The sequence below is a fragment of the Periophthalmus magnuspinnatus genome, chromosome 24 (assembly GCF_009829125.3).
Source record: "Periophthalmus magnuspinnatus isolate fPerMag1 chromosome 24, fPerMag1.2.pri, whole genome shotgun sequence".
Lineage (NCBI taxonomy): Eukaryota > Metazoa > Chordata > Actinopteri > Gobiiformes > Gobiidae > Periophthalmus > Periophthalmus magnuspinnatus.
In genome coordinates, this window is record NC_047149.1 from 12,151,859 (window position 1) to 12,175,041 (window position 23,183).

At 40.4% G+C, this 23,183-nt stretch overlaps 5 protein-coding genes across 5 annotated transcripts; 1 reads left to right on the plus strand and 4 right to left on the minus strand.

The window, feature by feature from the left end:
- Positions 1-6,754: 6,754 nt before the first annotated feature.
- Positions 6,755-8,451, minus strand: LOC117393022 (immunoglobulin kappa light chain-like). The gene is made up of 4 exons (XM_033991193.2): positions 8,349-8,451; positions 7,942-8,272; positions 7,623-7,663; positions 6,755-7,167 (listed from the first exon to the last, which is right to left on the minus strand). The coding sequence occupies exons 1-4, from the start codon at positions 8,386-8,388 to the stop codon at positions 6,848-6,850; spliced, it is 732 nt and encodes a 243-aa protein (XP_033847084.1). The 5' UTR covers positions 8,389-8,451; the 3' UTR covers positions 6,755-6,847.
- A 1,747-nt stretch (positions 8,452-10,198) lies between these two features.
- LOC117393023 (immunoglobulin kappa light chain-like) lies at positions 10,199-11,972 on the minus strand. Its single transcript, XM_033991194.2, has 4 exons — positions 11,846-11,972; positions 11,436-11,769; positions 11,117-11,157; positions 10,199-10,601 (listed from the first exon to the last, which is right to left on the minus strand). The coding sequence occupies exons 1-4, from the start codon at positions 11,883-11,885 to the stop codon at positions 10,282-10,284; spliced, it is 735 nt and encodes a 244-aa protein (XP_033847085.1). The 5' UTR covers positions 11,886-11,972; the 3' UTR covers positions 10,199-10,281.
- A 2,128-nt stretch (positions 11,973-14,100) lies between these two features.
- Positions 14,101-15,819, minus strand: LOC117393021 (immunoglobulin kappa light chain-like). The gene is made up of 4 exons (XM_033991191.2): positions 15,692-15,819; positions 15,282-15,615; positions 14,963-15,003; positions 14,101-14,453 (listed from the first exon to the last, which is right to left on the minus strand). The coding sequence occupies exons 1-4, from the start codon at positions 15,729-15,731 to the stop codon at positions 14,128-14,130; spliced, it is 741 nt and encodes a 246-aa protein (XP_033847082.1). The 5' UTR covers positions 15,732-15,819; the 3' UTR covers positions 14,101-14,127.
- A 1,602-nt stretch (positions 15,820-17,421) lies between these two features.
- On the minus strand, positions 17,422-19,128 carry LOC117393020 (immunoglobulin kappa light chain-like). The gene is made up of 4 exons (XM_055232310.1): positions 19,026-19,128; positions 18,628-18,949; positions 18,297-18,337; positions 17,422-17,841 (listed from the first exon to the last, which is right to left on the minus strand). Exons 1-4 carry the CDS (start codon positions 19,063-19,065, stop codon positions 17,516-17,518), a joined length of 729 nt encoding a protein of 242 aa, XP_055088285.1. The 5' UTR covers positions 19,066-19,128; the 3' UTR covers positions 17,422-17,515.
- Positions 19,129-19,734: 606 nt separating this feature from the next.
- Positions 19,735-21,464, plus strand: LOC117393018 (immunoglobulin kappa light chain-like). The gene is made up of 4 exons (XM_033991189.2): positions 19,735-19,855; positions 19,932-20,265; positions 20,545-20,585; positions 21,045-21,464. Exons 1-4 carry the CDS (start codon positions 19,816-19,818, stop codon positions 21,368-21,370), a joined length of 741 nt encoding a protein of 246 aa, XP_033847080.1. The 5' UTR covers positions 19,735-19,815; the 3' UTR covers positions 21,371-21,464.
- Positions 21,465-23,183: the final 1,719 nt, after the last annotated feature.

Consider the following 23,183-nt stretch of genomic DNA (forward strand, 5'->3'; position numbering starts at 1 on the left):
GCTGCGTGTGTCAAACGGTCCATCTGCTGTGACAGAAATATTGTCCCACACCTCCAACCCACGTCATGGAAAAGTTATAGATTTCAGTAGAACAATTCAACTTAACCTCAGTGGATTTGTACGACGGAGTATAAGGATCAGTTAAATAAAGTACATTATGTGGGCGCTACGAGAATAAAGTCATAGCATTTCTACATTAAAGACGTAATTTTTCGAGAATAAAGTCGTATTATTACGAGAATAAAGTGGGAATTTTATGAGAATAGGCTGCTGCGCGTGAATGACTGACTAGTGCGTAATGCGTTATGGAGAATTTGGAGCATTTTGTTCAGATAAACTTTCATCTGGGGTTTACACACGGTGAAATACTGTGTCTTTTAGGCCACCATCACCGCACTATCATCAGTCTAAGTACTTTGAAGCGACAATGCAAGCGTTTGAGTTTGTTTCGTCGGAGGAACCATAGGGATTTGAAAGAAACTGCTAATTTTGTGGAAAAGGAACTGGCTGGAAGTGGTCGGCTGCAGTGGTGAAAGGTCCATGTTACTTTAGAGTTTGATAGATGTCCATCCAAAATTGAATACATTGTTTACGCAGGACTCTCCACCAAGACGGTATTTGTTGATTGGCGGTGCAGCATCCATAGATGAAGCTTTGATCCATAGCAAATGTGTCGGTGTAGTTTTTGCGCAAGAATCGTTGTATGTCTTGGGCATGTGAATTTTCTGTACCTGGATCCGGCCGGAGCCTTTGCGGACACCCTCCTACGAGAGTCACTGTGTTGATACAATAATCCATAATTACTTTCGGATCGCTGTTGGTTATGCATGCCTCCATCCACATAATGTGATGACTGAAGCCATCAATACAGCCATTTATGCAAATACCACAGGGCTTCAGTTTATCATATGAATCCAGATGCCACAGTGCGTTTGGCCCTTAAGCTGCACTGTCTTCGCTGAAGACGCCGCCTTCTTCACAACTCTTCCCCATTAGGATCCAATATTTTCAGTAACATTCGAACAGTTTCTTGAGAAACATCAAATCCTCTCTGGATACCTTTATGGTGTAACCACCGATACCCCTGCAGCCCACCACTTCAGCCAGTTCCTCCTCCACAAAAGCAGCAAGAGCAGTCAAACGCTTTCATTGTCGCTTCAAAGTACTTAGACCAGTGGTTCTTAACCTGGGTTCGATCGAACCCTAGGGGTTCGGTGAGTCAGTCCCAGGGGTTCGGCGGAGGTCAAGACACACACCAGACTCATATGATTCGCGGACTGCGAGCGTCTCCAGACGCTGGCCGTGTCCTAATGTAACCACGCTGAACTTGGCCGTGCAAAAGTCCAGCTAGTTGCAGGAACTACCAGTCGGTGTTCGTCCTCGATTGTTGTACAGTTTATCTGCGTTGTGTTGTGAATAATTGGCCAGTACACAGTGCGGTTCTTCGTCGTTTAATCTGCATAGCCAACATAAATACTGGTCAGGAAACCACGGCTCAACACGGAGAGCAGCACTCTACAAGGGTAACAAGTCACATTAGCACCCCAAAAGTTAGCTTCTATCACGACACGTGTAACAGTCCATTACTGTGTAATAACTCATATGTTGTACAATTATTAGCTCATAAATGTCCCAGATTACTTAATTAATGTGTACACCTAGGCAGTCATTAAATAATGAATAATTAAACAGAAAAACACACTTGCCCGACTCTCATCAACTGGCAATGTGCTTGCGATGCCAGGGGCACTTATCACTTCCGGTCACCACAAGAGGGCGCTACTCAATTACAATACATAAACCAAATTAAACTAATGACAAGTGGAATCAATACCATTTAATCTCTGTTACACTAATTCGACAAATGCACCCTTTGCTGTGCCTATCGAACACTGCTCCCTCTAAGCTGCGCGCGTGCTCAATTGCGCACTGCTGACACGGTCTCCGCGCACAGAAAATGTGTACTGCGCACAAAAAAATCGTACCGGAGTTGAAAATAAAATAAACACACAACAATTCATTCTGCGCTATTTTTCAGTGTGAGTCAGTGAGTGTGACCGGGGACGAGCTGCTCCAGTCAATTATTTGATTCACAGACGTATCTGCGCAGCTTATCAACGTCATTGACAGGCGTCCTCATGTCCCGCTACCAGAGTTTTAGCCGATGTGACCGATGTGGAGTGAAAACTCGCTGAAGATTCTAAGTGCTGTTTAACCCCTTAATGTTCCGACGGCCCGCCCTCGGGCAAAGATCCGCGCGTAAAATTACACGCGCGTAATTGCGTTTTACGCACTGTTTTGCAGCAGTTTTGCGTTTTAAACATGACGAAACGGACAAAAGAAAGGAAGTACGCGACCGAGGACACTGTGGATGTTTGTACAAGTTAAACTCGAGGCATCTCGGACCTAGAGCGGTTCGTGGAACCGAGTGAAGATCTCATGATGGACTCAGGAGCAGAGGACCTTATGATTTGATGGACTGGATGCTGTTCCTGATCGGTAAGCGTGGTTTATTCTGCTATTGACTTAATTGTGGGTCAAATGTGTATTATGTGTATTATTAGCTAATGCCAATCTGCAGTAATATGTGCAGATACAGATTCCTCTCAGTGTGTATTGGTCATTGAATACTGTCACTTCGAACGGCATAAAAACATACGACATAAAAACGAAGAAAAGGAACAGACTTTGCTGTGAAAATGACATGAGAGTGGCCAAGGTGAAGCCATGCATTTCTGACCTGGTCTCTCAAAGGCAACAGAAGTCACACTGATTTGCAGTAAATATTCATTATTGTAGCCTAATGGAAATTAGATGATGGGTGTGTGTTAAAATGTTAAAAATAATAAAAAGCATAAATACAGTAAGTTCATTATTGGAATACATAATACAATACAAAATTAAAATAATTTTAGTGTGGTAGTATTAAAAAAGGTCATGTCTTTGTTAAAAGGTATGTATGTAATTTGTTGTGAGTTTATGCATTGTATTGGTTTTATTCTTTGAACATAATGATGTTAATACACGGTTTATTTTGTGCACCAGTAAAACATACATATGTCTTAAATGTGAAAAAAATTATATTTTATTTTTCAATAAAGAAGGGTTTGGTGAATGCGCATATGGAACCGGTGGGGTTCAGTACCTCCAACAAGGTTAAGAACCACTGACTTAGACTGATGATAGTGCAATGATGGTGGGCTAAAACACAGTATTTCACCGTGTGTAAACCCCAGATGAAAGTATATCTGAACAAAATGCTCCAAATTCTCCATAACGCATTACGCACTACTCACTCATGTAGCCTATTCTCATAAAATTTTGACTTTATTCTCGTAGCGCCCGCATAATTTATTTTATTTAACGTCCCTTATACTCCGTCGTAACTTATATACAATTCCAGCTCTGTTTTTATGCAGAAATTGGCTTCTGTTCTGCCATGATATTTGTTGAAATAAAAATATGGAATAATACTTTTTTTCTTTTTTTTTCCCCATATGGGACATATGGATTATGAGGAGAGAAATATCAAGGCCAGTTACGTCCACCGGACTGGCGTCATCGGGCCTTTCTCCACCGGCCGGCCGACACCACCACCTACAGGAGGATCCACCTACAGGAGGATCCACCTACAGGAGGATCCACCTACAGGAGGATCCACCTACAGGAGGATCCACCTACAGGAGGATCCACCTACAGGAGGATCCACCTACTAGAGGATCCATAGTCAGTGCAGAGGAATCTGAGCGACAGATGAAGGCGGTGTTTTGAAAAGAAGAAAGGGACAATTTTACCCATGATCTGACCCCATAGGAGATACACACACATTTCAAGGTCATTCGTTTTACTTTTTTTTTTTTTAAATAGCTTGAAAAAATATATTTGTGTGAATTTCATTAATGTTGTGTCGTAACGGTGCGGGTCAGGACCAAAGTATGCGGACTCAGAGCGGGTTGACAGTGTTTATTTACAAGTCTGTGAATCAAAGTCTTAAATAGTTCAAATGACGCACACGAGGAACCAGGAAGCAGGAGGCAGGCAGGACAGACGGAGAGCGGGTCGGGAACGGGAAGCCGGGGCTGGAGTGAAGATGGGAGCGGGAACGAGACCAGGACAGACAGGGCCGGCGTAGTCCAAGGAGTGGGACCCAGGGTAAGAAGCAGGCGGGACGCCGGAGACCAAGACAGGCAATGCGGCATGAGATGACTGTACCGGAGCGTAGAGGCAGGAGTGTTTTACACGCGGACGGTCTGGCTCCGAGTGTAGTCTGCCGAGTCTTCTTATACCCACAGCAGGTGAGGGTGATTGCGCTAATGCGCTCCAGGTGCGTGCAGGAGTCAGAGACTCCGCCCAGCTCCAGCCAGACAGGTGAGGGAGGGGGAGAGAGAGTACAGGAGGGCAGCAACAAACAGGCATCATGACATGTTGATCTTTGTACGGCTTTTAGGGGAAATGTGCTGTTTAGAACCTATTTCAAACCAGGACAAATGTGTGGGCAGAGGGAGAGCACAGAGGTGTAGCATGAGTCTGTGTGTATGTACTTCATTGTTTACACATTTATGACTATGACAGTAGGTGCACATTTTTAAGATAAGCTTTTTTAACTTAGATATAAAATCTGAACTGCACGATTAAACAACTAACAGCTGTCCATTTATTTTCCTATTTTACACACGTGGACAAAATAGTTGGTACCCTTTGGTTAATGAAAGAAAACTCACAATAGTCACAGAAATAACTTGAATCTGACAAAAGTAATAATAAATAAACATTCTATGAAATTTAACCAATAAAAGTCAGACATTGCTTTCAACGATGCTTCAACAGAATTACTTAAAAAATAAACTCATGAAACAGGCCTGGACAAAAATGATGGTACCCCTAGAAAAGACTGAAAATAATGTGACCAAAGGGACATGTTAATCTGAGGTGTGTCCAGTAATTAGCATCACAGGTGTCTACAATCTTGTACTCAGTCAGTGGGGCTATATATAGGGCTACAGGTCGTCACTGTGCTGTTTAGTGACATGGTGTGTACCACACTCAACATGGACCAGAGGAAGCAAAGGAAAGAGTTGTCTCGGGAGATTAAAAAGAAAATTATAGATGAGCATGTTAAAGGTAAAGGCTATAAGACCATCTCCAAGCAGCTTGATGTTCCTCTGACTACACTTGCACATATTATTCAGAAATTTAAGATCCATGGGACTGTAGCTAACCTCCCTGGACGTGGCCGTAGGAGGAAAATTGGTGACAAATCAAAGAGACAGATAATACAAATGGTAAACAAAAGAGCCCAGAAAAACTTCTAAAGAGATTAAAAGTGAACTTGAAGCTCAAGGAACATCAGTGTCAAATCGCACCATCTGTCGTTGTTTGAGCTAAAGTGGACTTAATGGGAGACAACCAAGGAGGACACAATTGTTGAAAACAAATCATAAAAAAGCCAGATTGGAATTTGCCAAACTACATGTTGACAAGTCACAAAGCTTCTGGGAGAATGTCCTATGACAGATGAGACAAAATGGAACTTTTTGCCAAGAGACATCAGCTCTATGTTCACAGACGGAAAAATTAAGCATATCAAGAAAAGATCACTGTCCCTACTGTGAAACATGAAGGAGGCTCTGTTATGTTCTGGGGCTGCTTTGCTGCATCTGGCACAGAGTGTCTTGAATCTGTGCAGGGTACAATGAAATCTCAAGACTATCAAGGGATTCTGGAGAGAAATGTGCTGACCAGTGTCAGAAAGCCTGGGCTCAGTCGCAGGTCATGGGCAACAGGACAATGACCCAAAACAAACAGCTAAAAACACCCAAGAATGACTAAGAGGAAAACATTGGACTATTCTAAAGTGGCCTTCTATGAGCCCTGACCTAAATCCTATTGAGCATCTTTGGAAGAAGCTGAAACATGCCGTCTGGAAAAGGCACCCTTCAAACCTGAGACAACTGGAGCAGTTTGCTCACGAGGAGTGGACCAAAATACCTGCTGAGAGGTGCAGAAGTCTCATTGACAGTTACAGGAATCGTTTGATTGCAGTGATTGCTTCAAAAGGTTGTGCAACAAAATATTAAGTTAAGTATACTGTCCTTTTTGTTCACGCCTGTTTCATAATTCTGTTGAAAAGACATGTCTGACTTTCATTGCTTAAATTTCATAGATTTATTTTTATTTATTATTACTTTTGTCAGATTCAAGTTATTTCTGTGACCATTGTGAGTTTTTCTTTCATTAACCAAAGGGTACCAACTATTTTGTCCATGTGTGCATAATGATTGTTTCATAAGTTTTCACAGGTTAGTTCTTTTCAGGGTTTCATATTTCAGAGGAAACATCTGTCTCTCACACGAGTTATAAATAAATAGAGGATTTGAAGGGTGATGTTTTATGTAAATAATTGAAGAGAGAACTGATGACTGTGGTTATAGACCATCAGTGAAGTGTTACTCTCACCCATAATGCACCTGTGCTTCTGGACTCTGAATGGTCTAGAGATATAACACCTCATGTTATCAGCTGTGCCATGCTATCTACTATCATGATGTCTGCAGTTTGGTCCTTTTGTCCTTGAGACTCCGTAGGTTTCACTCACAACATTCAGTTTTCTATTATAAAACACATCTCTGCAGCTGCATGAACAAGAAGTAAGCTTCATTGATGAAGGATGAAACCACTTTCATGTTTCCCCATATTTTAAGACTGAGAACAAGTCTGATGCTAAAGCTAATTTAGTATAAACTTCAAAAGTCAGTTTGAATTATATTTTTATTGGATGCATTGTTATTAGATACTGCATTATCAATACAAAATCAATATATTGTAACCACAACAATGGCGGGACTACTCAGACTGTCCCACACTGGGTCTTGCTGATCTGTGTCTCTGAGCTGTGGTTGCCCACAGACACCCGACATGTGTACACCTTATGGGTGCCCCAATCGGACGTGCTGATGGACAGAGAGCTGCTCATGTAGAAGCTCTGGTCTGGTTGTTGCACAGCGCTGCTGCTCCAGACTCCACTGTTCACTGGAGTCCCATCAACCAACCAGGCCACCTGAGCAAACGGCCCCCTCTGACGGGACACACAGAGCAGAGAGGCTCTGCTGGACTGGAGCTGTGTGAGGGAGGGGGGGAACACAGTCAGGACAGGAGCAGGGACCAAATCTGCAGAAGACAACAGCACAGGAGGTCACACAACACTACAAGAGGAGCAAATCACAGAAATATTTACACAATTACGACAAATGTTGCCACATATTCATTCATGAAACACAAATAAAGTAAATCTATAATAAATACAATCACATATGGACCATATGCTCATGAAAATAACATGATGAAATCAGGGATTGTTTTACAATCAAAGAGAATAAACCATGAACAACTGAAGGGTGAATGTGAACAGTTAAACAATTACAATAAGTCAATAGTTGCATTATGCTTTTATATATGTTTTAAAATACTTAAAACAAATACTTTTTGCACCGTGGTTCAGGTAAAATTGTATTATATTGTGGTTATAGAGAGTGAAAAAAGTCCATACATTAACACTGTATAAATGCTGATCTCCTGACTTTACTGTGGTTAAAAGTAGTTTAAGATAAGTTTAAGTCACTTACCGGTCACAATGAGCTTGGTGCCTTGTCCGAATACCACAGTGCTTCAGTCTGTGCACACGCTGCTACAAAAACCTCCTCACTCTCATCATGAGGCTGCCACTCCCACACTCCACTCCCACACTCCACTCTGTCACTCCACATGTGTCCCATTACCCAGGGACTGGAGAATCCAACAGTGGAAATATTCAATTCTTAGTATTTTTCTACTTTCATTGTCATATGTCAGTCTCCTTTTAGTCTGGTTTGAGTTTGAGCTCCACATCTCAGTGCAGTAAAAGCAGAAGTGAGGTGCATAGGTTTTTGTCACACTGTGTATCACTGTGATACCTCCTCTTGAGCAGAACCATCCCATGTATGACAGTAATAAACAGCAGAATCCACTCCATCCACATTATTGATAATCAAACGATAATCTGTTTCAGACTGATGATTAGATGTGAATTTAGGAGCTGAAAACCCAGGGCCATACTTCACATCGCTCCAGTTGTGAAAAAATCTCAGAACATATTTAGGAGCTGCTCCAGGGATCTGTTTGTACCAACGGGCAGAGTTAATGACTGTGCCCAGGTTACAGTCCATGGAGGCCGTCTCTCCTCTCCTCACAGTCAGAACATCAGGTCTCTGTGTCACCGTGGTAACAGCACTCACACCTGTAAACAACAACAAGAAGACATGAAATAATCAGAGACACAGAGAAACACTCCACATGAGCTGAGGGCCTCCTACATGTGAGAGCAGCGGTCAGGGTGAGCAGGTTCCACAGCATGTTGCCACGGAGATGAGGTGTACAGCTTAGAGCAAAAGTGCAGCTTCTATACACACTCAGGCTTATAAGCAGAAGAAGAAGAGGAGAGGGAGGGGCCACAGCTGACAATCAAAAGGAAAGATTCTTAGATGAGACCAAAGAGAAAGAAAAACTGTCAAATAAAGCTTGACCTGCTCTTAAGGTTCTATTCTTGAACAATGGAGAAGACACAAGCAGTAACCTCTTTAAACTTTTTTTTTCTTTCTTTAAAATACTTCCTTTTTTTGTAATAAAGAAGAATTATTAAGATTACTGTGTTAGATTTTGGGATTATTAAAACATTTACGATATTTTTGGATATTTTTTTTCTTCTTTTTCTAATAAGAAAAAAGGCTGAAGTCATATCATTTTTGACTTTAATCGTGAGAAAACTATCAAAAAAACATTTTCACAACTTTAATAGCCCCAAATCTATCACAGTAATTGTGATATTTCCAAGTTGGATAATGATTTACAACAAACAAATTGGAGCGACATAATGGAAGACAGTAAAGTTGATCGTAGCTGCTGACAAATTATGATCATAATTAAAGAGATTGTGAGCAAATATTTAAACATGAGGAACAACGACAAACACAAATCCTGATCCTGGATTACTGAGGGAGAAATCACACAACCAAAGATCTGAGAACTGACAGAAACAATTTTTATATTTAGGAAATTACAGAGGCCAGAGGGCAATAATCTGTAATGTGGAAAACTACAAACAATATTGTAAAACCAAAAGGGAAACAATCACATTTGCAACAACTTAAAATTGGAGAAAACCCACGAGCTCAACACTCTGTCCTCTTTCTTTTGAACAAGTGACTGACTCAGAGGTTTGGCTGTCATCAACAAAATAAACAATCACCACACTAAACATCTTTTACACCTTTACACATCATTTATGAAAAGAAATAAGGAAATACTGAGAAAACCTCTAACATGTTTTCACCTGAAATGGCATCTATTATATTGAACAACTTTAATCAGCAATCGATAAAGTCCAAATGGTTGGTGCAGTCTTTTTAGAGCTGAAAAAGGCTTTTGATCTACTACACCGTGATGTCCTTGTACAAAGACTATCTGGACTAAAGTTTGAGGAAACAACACCACAGTGGTTTAAGACATACCTGGAACAAAGACAACAATGTGTAATAATCAACAATGATGAGACTGAGGACACTATGTGACTATGTGACACTGTATGTGACTATAGCACCACTTTTAACACACTCATGTAATTTCATCCAATGTTGGTTCCAGAAAAGGGGTTTTGTGTGTCCTGAGACCAGAGTCATCTCTGCATCATTTGCATAGACTCGGCTGTAGCTAAGAACAATGAACCATGTGAAACAGACAGGTGCGTCCTGCAACTGACTTTAGGATTTATACTTCACTGATGACTCATTTATTCTGAGTTTTAAATTTAGCCTAAAGGGAAACTGTGGGAAACTGGCCACATTTTAGACCAGGCATATTACCATTGGACAGAGAGACCCAGGGTGAATTTATTTATTATTTGTAAATTTCTGTTTTAATATTTTTCTAATATCATTCATTATAAGACATGCATCTCTACAAACATTTTACTTCTTTAAATTTTATGAAGTATATATGTGTTTGTTTTAATTGTGTTTGCCGGAGATGGGTTTTTTCAGGTCCCTCCCTTCAAAAGGAGACTCACACACAAAGAACCAGCTCTATCTTCAACTGACGACCCACACACTCCTGATGCTTTTTATTCTTGAATTTATTTGAATGAATTTTTTCCTTTATTTATTGCAAAGGTAGAACAGTACGACAAACACACTGTTGTTTACAGACTTTAGCATGTATGACAGGACACAGTGGTCCAGGTCCTGGGACTACTCAGACTGTCCCACACTGGGTCTTGCTGATCTGTGTCTCTGAGCTGTGGTTGCCCACAGACACCCGACATGTGTACACCTTATGGGTGCCCCAGTCGCACGAGTTGATGGACAGAGAGCTGCTCATGTAGAAGCTCTGGTCTGGTTGTTGCACAGCGCTGCTGCTCCAGACTCCACTGTTCACTGGAGTCCCATCAACCAACCAGGCCACCTGAGAAAACGGCCCCCTCTGACGAGACACACAGAGCAGAGAGGCTCTGCTGGACTGGAGCTGTGTGAGGGAGGGGGGGAACACAGTCAGGACAGGAGCAGGGACCAAATCTGCAGGAGACAACAGCACAGGAGGTCACACAACACTACAAGAGGAGCAAATCACAGAAATATTTACACAATTACGACAAATGTTGCCACATATTCATTCATGAAACACAAATAAAGTAAATCTGTAATAAATACAATCACATATGGACCATAGGCTCATGAAAATAACATGATGAAATCAGGAATTTTTTTTTACACATTGATTGTTTTATGTGAGACTGATGCTTAGAACATATTACACAACTCAAAGCAAATGAGGGCTCAAAATAAACCATGAACAACTGAAGGGTGAATGTGAACAGTTAAACAATTACAATAAGTCATAAGTTTAATGCATTATGGTTTTATATATGTTTTAAAATACTTAAATACTTTTTGCAAAGTGGTACAGGTAAAATTGTATTATATTGTGGTTATAGAGAGTGAAAAAAGTCCATACATTAACACTGTATAAATGCTGATCTCCTGACTTTACTGTGGTTAAAAGTAGTTTAAGAGAAGTTTAAGTCACTTACCGGTCACAATGAGCTTGGTGCCTTGTCCGAATACCACAGTGCTTCAGTCTGTGCACACGCTGCTACAAAAACCTCCTCACTCTCATCATGAGGCTGCCACTCCCACACTCCACTCCCACACTCCACTCTGTCACTCCACATGTGTCCCATTACCCAGGGACTGGAGAATCCAACAGTGGAAATATTCAATTCTTAGTATTTTTCTACTTTCATTGTCATATGTCAGTCTCCTTTTAGTCTGGTTTGAGTTTGAGCTCCACATCTCAGCGCAGTAAAAGCAGAAGTGAGGTGCATAGGTTTTTGTCACAGTGTGTATCACTGTGATACCTGCTCTTTAGCAGATTTATCCCATGTATTACAGTAATAAACAGCAGAATCCACTCCATCCACATTATTGATAATCAAACGATAATCTGTTTCAGACTGATGATTAGATGTGAATTTAGGAGCTGAAAACCCAGGGCCATACTTCACATCACTCCAGCTGTGATAAAATCTCAGAACATGTTGAGGAGCTGCTCCAGGGATCTGTTTGTACCAACGGGCAGATTTGTCAGTGACTGTGCCCAGGTTACAGTCCATGGAGGCCGTCTCTCCTCTCCTCACAGTCAGAACATCAGGTCTCTGTGTCACCGTGGTAACAGCACTCACACCTGTAAACAACAACAAGAAGACATGAAATAATCAGAGACACAGAGAAACACTCCACATGAGCTGAGGGCCTCCTACATGTGAGAGCAGCGGTCAGGGTGAGCAGGTTCCACAGCATGTTGCCACGGAGATGAGGTGTACAGCTTAGAGCAAAAGTGCAGCTTCTATACACACTCAGGCTTATAAGCAGAAGAAGAAGAGGAGAGGGAGGGGCCACAGCTGACAATCAAAAGGAAAGATTCTTAGATGAGACCAAAGAGAAAGAAAAACTGTCAAATAATGTTTGAACTGCTCTGAAAGTTCTATTCTTGAACAATGCAGAAGACACAAGCAGTTATCTCTTTAAATGTTTTTTCTTTCTTTAAAATACTTTCTTCTTTTTCTAATAAAGAAGAAAGAATGCTGAAGTCATATTACTTTCTGACTTTAATTGTGAGAAAACTATCCAAAAAACATTTTCACAACTTTAATAACCCCAAATCTATCACAGTAATTGTGATATTTCCAAGTTGGATAATGATTGAAAACAAACAAATTGGAGCGACATAATGGAAGATAATAAAGTTGATTGTAGCTGCTGACAAATTATGATCATAGTTAAAGAGATTGTGAGCAAATATTTAAACATGAGGAACAACGACAAACACAAATCCCGATCCTGGATTACTGAGGGAGAAATTACACAACCAAAGATCTGAGAACTGACAGAAACAATTTTTATATTTAGGAAATTACAGAGGCCAGAGGGCAATAATCTGTAATGTGGAAAACTACAAACAATATTGTAAAACCAAAAGGGAAACAATCACATTTGCAGGAAATTAAAATTGGAGAAAACCCACAAGCTCAACACTCTGTCCTCTTTCTTTTGAACAAGTGACTGACTCAGAGGTTTGGCTGTCATCAACAAAATAAACAATCACCACACTAAACATCTTTTACACCTTTATACATCATTTATGGAAAGAAATAAGGAAATACTGGCAAAACTAACTCATTTGAAAAATTTCTCTTAAAAAAACCCCTGAGAATTCCTAAAGGACTGGAAATAATCAAAAGTTATACCAATATTTATCCTGGTGTCTCAAATCAGGCATGCAGTTACAGACAAATTAGCATTTTGTCAGTTTTCTCCAAGTTGTTAGAGAAGATTGTGGCAAATCAGCTCATGTCATTCTTACACTCTAATGACGTACTGCATCCTCTGCACTTTGAGATCTGCCCTCAGTTTTCACCTGAAATGGCCAACTGTTATTTTATTGAACAACTTTAATCAGCCTTCGATAAAGTCCAAATGGTTGGTGCAGTCTTTTTAGATCTAAAAAAGGCATTTGATCTACTACACCATGACCTCCTTATACAAAGTCTGGACTAAAGTTTGAGGAAACAACACCACAGTGGTTTAAGACATACCTGGAACAAAGACAACAATGTGTAATAATCAACAATGATGAGAGTGAGGACACTATGTGACTATGTGACACTGTATGTGACTATAGCACCACTTTTAACACACTCATGTAATTTCATCCAATGTTGGTTCCAGAAAAGGGGTTTTGTGTGTCCTGAGACCAGAGTCATCTCTGCATCATTTGCATAGACTCGGCTGTAGCTAAGAACAATGAACCATGTGAAACAGACAGGTGCGTCCTGCAACTGACTTTAGGATTTATGCTTCACTGATGACTCATTTATTCTGAGTTTTAAATTTAGTCTAAAGGGAAACTGTGGGAAACTGGCCACATTTTAGACCAGGCATATTTCCATTGGACAGAGAGACCCAGGGTGAATTTATTTAGTATTTATATATATATATTTTAAATTTTATTTGAACATATATTTTTTAAATATTTTATTATTGTTGATTAAATGGTGCCCATTTCACACACATTTTACTGTTATAAATTGTATGAATTTGTACATGTGTCTTTTTTAATTTTATGTACAAGAGATGGGTTTGTCATGTCTCTCCCTATAAAAAGAGGCTGACACACCTGTGGGTCTGTTTCAGCCTGAGGAAGGCCATGCTGGGCCCAAATGCACTGATGCATATTTCATGTCAATAGCCACGCTGTAATAAAAATGTTTTCATTTTTCTTAAACAACAGAGTGCTGTTGTCTTTGGGCATATTTAACACGCAAAATTCTGCTACACATCATACCCAAAAGAGCTGTCTACGCTGCAAAGAACCAGCTCTATCTCCAACTGACGACCCACACACTCCTGATGCTTTTTATTCTTGATTTATTTGAATGAATTTTTTCCTTTATTTATTGAAAAGGTAGAACAGTACAACAAACACACTGTTGTTTACAGACTGTAGCATGTATGACAGGACACAGTGGTCCAGGTCCTGGGACTACTCAGACTCTGTCCCACACTGGGTCTTGCTGATCTGTGTCTCTGAGCTGTGGTTGCCCACAGACACCCGACATGTGTACACCTTATGGGTGCCCCAGTCGCACGAGTTGATGGACAGAGAGCTGCTCATGTAGAAGCTCTGGTCTGGTTGTTGCACAGCGCTGCTGCTCCAGACTCCACTGTTCACTGGAGTCCCATCAACCAACCAGGCCACCTGAGCAAACGGCCCCCTCTGACGAGACACACAGAGCAGAGAGGCTCTGCTGGACTGGAGCTGTGTGAGGGAGGGGGGGAACACAGTCAGGACAGGAGCAGGGACCAAATCTGCAGGAGACAACAGCACAGGAGGTCACACAACACTACAAGAGGAGCAAATCACAGAAATATTTACACAATTATGACAAATGTTGCCACATATTCATTCATGAAACACAAATAAAGTAAATCTATAATAAATACAATCACATATGGACCATAGGCTCATGAAAATAACATGATGAAATCAGGGATTGTTTTGCATATTGATTTTTTATGTGAGTCTGATGCTTAGAACATATTACACAACTCAAAGCAAATGAGGGCTTAAAATAAACCATGAACAACTGAAGGGTGAATGTGAACAGTTAAACAGTTAAATCAACACAACATCAACACATTATAGTTTTAATTATGTTTTAAAACACTTACATTCTTTTGCAAAGTGCTTCAGGTAAAATTGTATTATATTGTGGTTATAGAGAGTGAAAAAAGTCCATACATTAACACTGTATAAATGCTGATCTCCTGACTTTACTGTGGTTAAAAGTAGTTTAAGATAAGTTTAAGTCACTTACCGGTCACAATGAGCTTGGTGCCTTGTCCGAATACCACAGTGCTTCAGTCTGTGCACACGCTGCTACAAAAACCTCCTCACTCTCATCATGAGGCTGCCACTCCCACACTCCACTCCCACACTCCACTCTGTCACTCCACATGTGTCCCATTACCCAGGGACTGGAGAATCCAACAGTGGAAATATTCAATTCTTAGTATTTTTCTACTTTCATTGTCATATGTCAGTCTCCTTTTAGTCTGGTTTGAGTTTGAGCTCCACATCTCAGCGCAGTAAAAGCAGAAGTGAGGTGCATAGGTTTTTGTCACACTGTGTATCACTGTGATACGTGCTCTTTAGCAGAACCATCCCAGATACTACAATAATAAACAGCAGAATCCACTCCATCCACAGTATTGATAACCAAACGATAATCTGTTTCAGACTGATGATTAGATGTGAATTTAGGAGCTGAAAACCCAGGGCCATACTTCACATCACTCCAGCTGTGATAAAATCTCAGAACATGTTGAGGAGCTGCTCCAGGGATCTGTTTGTACCAACGGGCAGATGAGCCAGTGACTGTGCCCAGGTTACAGTCCATGGAGGCCGTCTCTCCTCTCCTCACAGTCAGAACATCAGGCCTCTGTGTCACCGTGGTAACAGCACTCACACCTGTAAACAACAACAAGAAGACATGAAATAATCAGAGACACAGAGAAACACTCCACATGAGCTGAGGGCCTCCTACATGTGAGAGCAGCGGTCAGGGTGAGCAGGTTCCACAGCATGTTGCCACGGAGATGAGGTGTACAGCTTAGAGCAAAAGTGCAGCTTCTATACACACTCAGGCTTATAAGCAGAAGAAGAAGAGGAGAGGGAGGGGCCACAGCTGTCAATCAAAAGGAAAGATTCTTAGATGAGACCAAAGAGAAAGAAAAACTGTCAAATAAAGCTTGACCTGCTCTTAAGGTTCTATTCTTGAACAATGGAGAAGACACAAGCAATAATCTCTTTAAACGCTTTTTCTTTCTTTAAAATACTTTCTTCTTTTTCTAATAAAGAAGAAAAAATGCTGAAGTCATATTATTTTCTACTATCCCAAAAACATTTTCACATCTTTAATAACCCCAAATCTAACACAGTAATTGTGATATTTCCAAGTTGGATAATGATTTAAAACAAACAAATTAGAGCGACATAATGGAAAACAGTAAAGTTGATCGTAGCTGCTGACAAATTATGATCATAATTAAAGAGATTGTGAGCAAATATTTAAACATGAGGAACAACGACAAACACAAATCCTGATCCTGGATTACTGAGGGAGAAATCACACAACCAAAGATTTGAGAACTGACAGAAACAATTTTTTTATTTGGGAATTTACAGAGGCCAGAGGGCAATTATCTGTAATGTGGAAAACTATAAACAATATTGTAAAACCAAAAGGGAAACAATCACATTTGCAACAACTTAAAATTGGAGAAAATCCACGAGCTCAACACTCTGTCCTCTTTCTTTTGAACAAGTGACTGACTCAGAGGTTTGGCTGTCATCAACAAAAAAAACAATCACCACACTAAACATCATTTACACCTTTACACATCATTTATGAAAAGAAATAAGGAAATACTGAGAAAACCTCTAACACCTTTTCCCCTGAAATGGCATCTATTATATTGAACAACTTTAATCAGCATTCGATAAAGTCCAAATGGTTGGTGCAGTCTTTTTAGATCTGAAAAAGGCATTTGATCTACTACACCATGACCTCCTTATACAAAGACTATCTGGACTAAAGTTTGAGGAAACAACACCACAGTGGTTTAAGACATACCTGGAACAAAGACAACAATGTGTAATAATCAACAATGATGAGAGTGAGGACACTATGTGACTATGTGACACTGTATGTGACTATAGCACCACTTTTAACACACTCATGTAATTTCATCCAATGTTGGTTCCAGAAAAGGCGTTTTGTGTGTCCTGAGACCAGAGTCATCTCTGCATCATTTGCATAGACTCGGCTGTAGCTAAGAACAATGAACCATGTGAAACAGACAGGTGCGTCCTGCAACTGACTTTAGGATTTATGCTTCACTGATGACTCATTTATTCTGAGTTTTAAATTTAGCCTAAAGGGAAACTGTGGGAAACTGGCCACATTTTAGACCAGGCATATTACCATTGGACAGAGAGACCCAGGGCGAATTTATTTATTATTTGTAAATTTCTGTTTTAATATTTTTCTAATATCATTAATTATAAGACATGCATCTCTACAAATATTTTACTTGTTTACATTTTATGAATTATATCTGTATTTGTTTTAATTGTGTTTACCGGAGATGGGGGTTTTCAGGTCCCTCCCTTCAAAAGGAGACTCACACATAAAGAACCAGCTCTATCTCCAACTGACGACCCACACACTCCTGATGCTTTTTATTCTTGAATTTATTTGAATGAATTTTTTCCTTTATTTATTGCAAAGGTAGAACAGTACAACAAACACACTGTTGTTTACAGACTTTAGCATGTATGACAGGACACAGTGGTCCAGGTCCTGGGACTACTCAGACTCTGTCCCACACTGGGTCTTGCTGATCTGTGTCTCTGAGCTGTGGGTGCCCACAGACACCCGACATGTGTACACCTTATGGGTGCCCCAGTCAGACGTGCTGATGGACAGAGAGCTGCTCATGTAGAAGCTCTGGTCTGGTTGTTGCACAGCGCTGCTGCTCCAGGCCCCACTGTTCACTGGAGTCCCATCAACCAACCGGGCCACCTGAGCAAACGGCCCCCTCTGACGGGACACACAGAGCAGAGAGGCTCTGCTGGACTGGAGCTGTGTGAGGGAGGGGGGGAACACAGTCAGGACAGGAGCAGGGACCAAATCTGCAGAAGACAACAGCACAGGAGGTCACACAACACTACAAGAGGAGCAAATCACAGAAATATTTACACAATTACGACAAATGTTGCCACATATTCATTCATGAAACACAAATAAAGTAAATCTATAATAAATACAATCACATATGGACCATAGGCTCATGAAAATAACATGATGAAATCAGGGATTGTTTTTCAATCAAACAGAATAAACCATGAACAACTGAAGGGTGAATGTGAACAGTTAAACAATTACAAAAAGTCAATAGTTGCATTATGCTTTAATATGTGTTATAAAATACTTAAAACAAATACTTTTTGCACCGTGGTTCAGGTAAAATTGTATTATATTGTGGTTATAGAGAGTGAAAAAAGTCCACACATTAACACTGTATAAATGCTGATCTCCTGACTTCACTGTGGTTAAAAGTAGTTTAAGATAAGTTTAAGTCACTTACCGGTCACAATGAGCTTGGTGCCTTGTCCGAATACCACAGTGCTTCAGTCTGTGCACACGCTGCTACAAAAACCTCCTCACTCTCATCATGAGGCCGCCACTCCCACACTCCACTCCCACACTCCACTCTGTCACTCCACATGTGTCCCATTACCCAGGGACTGGAGAATCCAACATTGGAAATATTCCATTCTTAGTATTTTTCTACTTTCATTGTCATATGTCAGTCTCCTTTTAGTCTGGTTTGAGTTTGAGCTCCACATCTCAGCGCAGTAAAAGCAGAAGTGAGGTGCATAGGTTTTTGTCACACTGTGTATCACTGTGATACGTGCTCTTTAGCAGAATTATCCCATGTGTGACAGTAATAAACAGCAGAATCCACTCCATCCACAGTATTGATAATCAAACGATAATCTGATTGAGACTGATGATTAGATGTGAATTTAGGAGCTGAAAACCCAGGGCCATAGCTCACACTGCTCGAGCTGTGATAAAATCTCAGAACATATTTAGGAGCTGTTCCAGGGATCTGTTTGTACCAACGGGCAGCAGAGTCAGTGACTGTGCCCAGGTTACAGTCCATGGAGGCCGTCTCTCCTCTCCTCACAGTCAGAACATCAGGCCTCTGTGTCACCGTGGTAACAGCACTCACACCTGTAAACAACAACAAGAAGACATGAAATAATCAGAGACACAGAGAAACACTCCACATGAGCTGAGGGCCTCCTACATGTGAGAGCAGCGGTCAGGGTGAGCAGGTTCCACAGCATGTTGCCACGGAGATGAGGTGTACAGCTTAGAGCAAAAGTGCAGCTTCTATACACACTCAGGCTTATAAGCAGAAGAAGAAGAGGAGAGGGAGGGGCCACAGCTGTCAATCAAAAAGAAAGATTGACCTGCTATGAAAGTTCTCTTCTTGAACGATGCAGAAGACACAAGCAGTAATCTATTTAAACCAACACAAAAGTTTGAATAATGGGGCCAACCATAGAGACATATATACAAAATCTAAATCTGGCAATAGCTGCAGTGTAGTAGAAGCATTTGATACTGTTTAGACTTAAAGTTTAAAAACACGTGGATAGGTATTTGACTTGAAATCGTGTTAATTCTATATAAAGTTGTACATTTTAAAACTAGTAAACCATGCAACATTAATAACAGCATTTATTGTTTTATGCCAATATTAAGGTACACTTTATTAAGTTGAACCGTGGCCAATAAAACACTTTGTTAACTGGAGTAACTTGTAATTTGTTAGTTGGTTAAAAAATTTTTATATTGTACAAATATGTTTTTAATCTTTCATTCACTTTGTAATGTCTCCAGTCAAAATCATCTAGAGTTATGTTTGTTTCTTTGTCATTTCTGTATCAGTTACAACAGTAAATTAATTCAAAGCCAGGCTCCTCCCTCAGTTCCTCTGGTTTGGGCCTTATATGAAATCCCTCTCAGCCTCTCCTCTCTTCACTCTTTGAACCTTTCATCTGTCTGCAGTGAACCCTCATCTCCGTGGCAACATGCTGTGGAACCTGCTCACCCTGACCGCTGCTCTCACATGTAGGAGGCCCTCAGCTCATGTGGAGTGTTTCTCTGTGTCTCTGATTATTTCATGTCTTCTTGTTGTTGTTTACAGGTGTGAGTGCTGTTACCACGGTGACACAGAGGCCTGATGTTCTGACTGTGAGGAGAGGAGAGACGGCCTCCATGGACTGTAACCTGGGCACAGTCACTCTTTCGCCTGCCCGTTGGTACAAACAGATCCCTGGAGCAGCTCCTCAACATGTTCTGAGATTTTATCACAGCTGGAGCGATGTGAAGTATGGCCCTGGGTTTTCAGCTCCTAAATTCACATCTAATCATCAGTCTGAAACAGATTATCGTTTGATTATCAATAATGTGGATGGAGTGGATTCTGCTGTTTATTATTGTAATACATGGGATGGTTCTGTTAACAACTTCGTATCACAGTGATACACACTGTGACAAAAACCTATGCACCTCACTTCTGCTTTTACTGCACTGAGATGTGGAGCTCAAACTCAAACCAGACTAAAAGGAGACTGACATATGACAATGAAAGTAGAAAAAGTACTAAGAATTGAATATTTCCACTGTTGGATTCTCCAGTCCCTGGGTAATGGGACACATGTGGAGTGACAGAGTGGAGTGTGGGAGTGGAGTGTGGGAGTGGCAGCCTCATGATGAGAGTGAGGAGGTTTTTGTAGCAGCGTGTGCACAGACTGAAGCACTGTGGTATTCGGACAAGGCACCAAGCTCATTGTGACCGGTAAGTGACTTAAACTCATCTTAAACTACTTTTAACAACAGTAAAGTCAGGAGATCTGCATTTATACACTGTTAATGTATGGACCTTTTTCACTCTCTATAACCACAATATAATACAATTTTACCTGAACCACGGTGCAAAAAGTATTTGTTTTAAGTATTTTAAAACATATATAAAAGCATAATGCATTAACCTATTGACTTATTGTAATTGTGTAACTGTTCACATTCACCCTTCAGTTGTTCATGGTTTATTCTGTTTGATTGAAAAACAATCCCTGTTTTCATCATGTTATTTTCATGAACCTATGGTCCATATGTGATTGTATTTATTATAGATTTACTTTATTTGTGTTTCATGAATGAATATGTGGCAACATTTGTCATAATTGTGTAAATATTTCTGTGATTTGCTCCTCTTGTAGTGTTGTGTGACCTCCTGTGCTGTTGTCTCCTGCAGATTTGGTCCCTGCTCCTGTCCTGACTGTGTTCCCCCCCTCCCTCACACAGCTCCAGTCCAGCAGAGCCTCTCTGCTCTGTGTGTCCCGTCAGAGGGGGCCGTTTGCTCAGGTGGCCTGGTTGGTTGATGGGACTCCAGTGAACAGTGGGGCCTGGAGCAGCAGCGCTGTGCAACAACCAGACCAGAGCTTCTACATGAGCAGCTCTCTGTCCATCAGCACGTCCGATTGGGGCACCCATAAGGTGTACACATGTCGGGTGTCTGTGGGCACCCACAGCTCAGAGACACAGATCAGCAAGACCCAGTGTGGGACAGAGTCTGAGTAGTCCCAGGACCTGGACCACTGTGTCCTGTCATACATGCTAAAGTCTGTAAACAACAGTGTGTTTGTTGTACTGTTCTACCTTTGCAATAAATAAAGGAAAAAATTCATTCAAATAAATCAAGAATAAAAAGCATCAGGAGTGTGTGGGTCGTCAGTTGGAGATAGAGCTGGTTCTTTGCAGCGTAAACAGCTCTTTTGGGTATGATGTGTAGCAGAATTTTGCGTGTTAAATATGCCCAAAGACAACAGCACTCTGTTGTTTAAGAAAAATGAAAACATTTTTATTACAGCGTGGCTATTGACATGAAATATGCATCAGTGCATTTGGGCCCAGCATGGCCTTCCTCAGGCTGAAACAGACCCACAGGTGTGTCAGCCTCTTTATAGGGAGAGACATGACAAACCCATCTCTTGTACATAAAATTAAAAAAGACACATGTACAAATTCATACAATTTATAACAGTAAAATGTGTGTGAAATGGGCACCATTTAATCAACAATAATAAAATATTTAAAAAATATATGTTCAAATAAAATTTAAAATATATATATAAATACTAAATAAATTCACCCTGGGTCTCTCTGTCCAATGGTAATATGCCTGGTCTAAAATGTGGCCAGTTTCCCACAGTTTCCCTTTAGACTAATTTTAAAGTCAGAATAAATGAGTCATCAGTGAAGCATAAATCCTAAAGTCAGTTGCAGGACGCACCTGTCTGTTTCACATGGTTCATTGTTCTTAGCTACAGCCGAGTCTATGCAAATGATGCAGAGATGACTCTGGTCTCAGGACACACAAAACCCCTTTTCTGGAACCAACATTGGATGAAATTACATGAGTGTGTTAAAAGTGGTGCTATAGTCACATACAGTGTCACATAGTCACATAGTGTCCTCACTCTCATCATTGTTGATTATTACACATTGTTGTCTTTGTTCCAGGTATGTCTTAAACCACTGTGGTGTTGTTTCCTCAAACTTTAGTCCAGATAGTCTTTGTAAAAGGACATCATGGTGCAGTAGATCAAAAGCCTTTTTCAGCTCTAAAAAGACTGCACCAACCATTTGGACTTTATCAATTGCTGATTAAAGTTGTTCAATATAATAGATGCCATTTCAGGTGAAAACGTGTTAGAGGTTTTCTCAGTATTTCCTTATTTTTTTTTCATAAATGATGTGTAAAGGTGTAAATGATGTTTAGTGTGGTGATTGTTTATTTTGTTGATGACAGCCAAACCTCTGAGTCAGTCACTTGTTCAAAAAAAAGAGGACAGAGTGTTGAGCTCGTGGGTTTTCTCCAATTTTAAGTTGTTGCAAATGTGATTGTTTCCCTTTTGGTTTTACAATATTGTTTATAGTTTTCCACATTACAGATTATTGCCCTCTGGCCTCTGTAATTTCCTACATACAAAAATTGTTTCTGTCAGTTCTCAAATCTTTGGTTGTGTGATTTCTCCCTCAGTAATCCAGGATCAGGATTTGTGTTTGTCGTTGTTCCTCATGTTTAAATATTTGCTCACAATCTCTTTAATTATGATCATAATTTGTCAGCAGCTACGATCAACTTTACTGTCTTCCATTATGTCGCTCCAATTTGTTTGTTGTAAATCATTATCCAACTTGGAAATATCACGATTACTGTGATAGATTTGGGGCTATTAAAGTTGTGAAAACGTTTTTTTGGATAGTTTTCTCACGATTAAAGTCAGAAAATAATATGACTTCAGCATTCTTTCTTCTTTATTAGAAAAAGAAGAAAAAAACTATCCAAAAATGTCGTAAATTTTTTAATGATCCCAAAATTAGACACAGT

Coding starts and splice junctions, on each gene's coding strand:
- LOC117393023 (XM_033991194.2), bottom strand. CDS start 11,885: ATGCTGTGGAACCTGCTCACCCTGACCGCTGCTCTCACAT. Junction 11,158..11,435: donor GCTAAAGAGCAGGTATCACA/GTGATACACACT, acceptor CACAGACTGAAG/CACTGTGGTATTCGGACAAG. Junction 10,602..11,116: donor CACCAAGCTCATTGTGACCG/GTAAGTGACTTA, acceptor TGTCTCCTGCAG/ATTTGGTCCCTGCTCCTGTC.
- LOC117393022 (XM_033991193.2), bottom strand. CDS start 8,388: ATGCTGTGGAACCTGCTCACCCTGACCGCTGCTCTCACAT. Junction 8,273..8,348: donor CCTGACCGCTGCTCTCACAT/GTAGGAGGCCCT, acceptor TGTTGTTTACAG/GTGTGAGTGCTGTTACCACG. Junction 7,664..7,941: donor GCTCAAGAGGAGGTATCACA/GTGATACACAGT, acceptor CACAGACTGAAG/CACTGTGGTATTCGGACAAG.
- LOC117393018 (XM_033991189.2), top strand. CDS start 19,816: ATGCTGTGGAACCTGCTCACCCTGACCGCTGCTCTCACAT. Junction 20,266..20,544: donor GTTAACAACTTCGTATCACA/GTGATACACACT, acceptor CACAGACTGAAG/CACTGTGGTATTCGGACAAG. Junction 20,586..21,044: donor CACCAAGCTCATTGTGACCG/GTAAGTGACTTA, acceptor TGTCTCCTGCAG/ATTTGGTCCCTGCTCCTGTC.
- LOC117393020 (XM_055232310.1), bottom strand. CDS start 19,065: ATGCTGTGGAACCTGCTCACCCTGACCGCTGCTCTCACAT. Junction 18,950..19,025: donor CCTGACCGCTGCTCTCACAT/GTAGGAGGCCCT, acceptor TGTTGTTTACAG/GTGTGAGTGCTGTTACCACG. Junction 17,842..18,296: donor CACCAAGCTCATTGTGACCG/GTAAGTGACTTA, acceptor TGTCTTCTGCAG/ATTTGGTCCCTGCTCCTGTC.
- LOC117393021 (XM_033991191.2), bottom strand. CDS start 15,731: ATGCTGTGGAACCTGCTCACCCTGACCGCTGCTCTCACAT. Junction 15,616..15,691: donor CCTGACCGCTGCTCTCACAT/GTAGGAGGCCCT, acceptor TGTTGTTTACAG/GTGTGAGTGCTGTTACCACG. Junction 15,004..15,281: donor GCTAAAGAGCACGTATCACA/GTGATACACAGT, acceptor CACAGACTGAAG/CACTGTGGTATTCGGACAAG.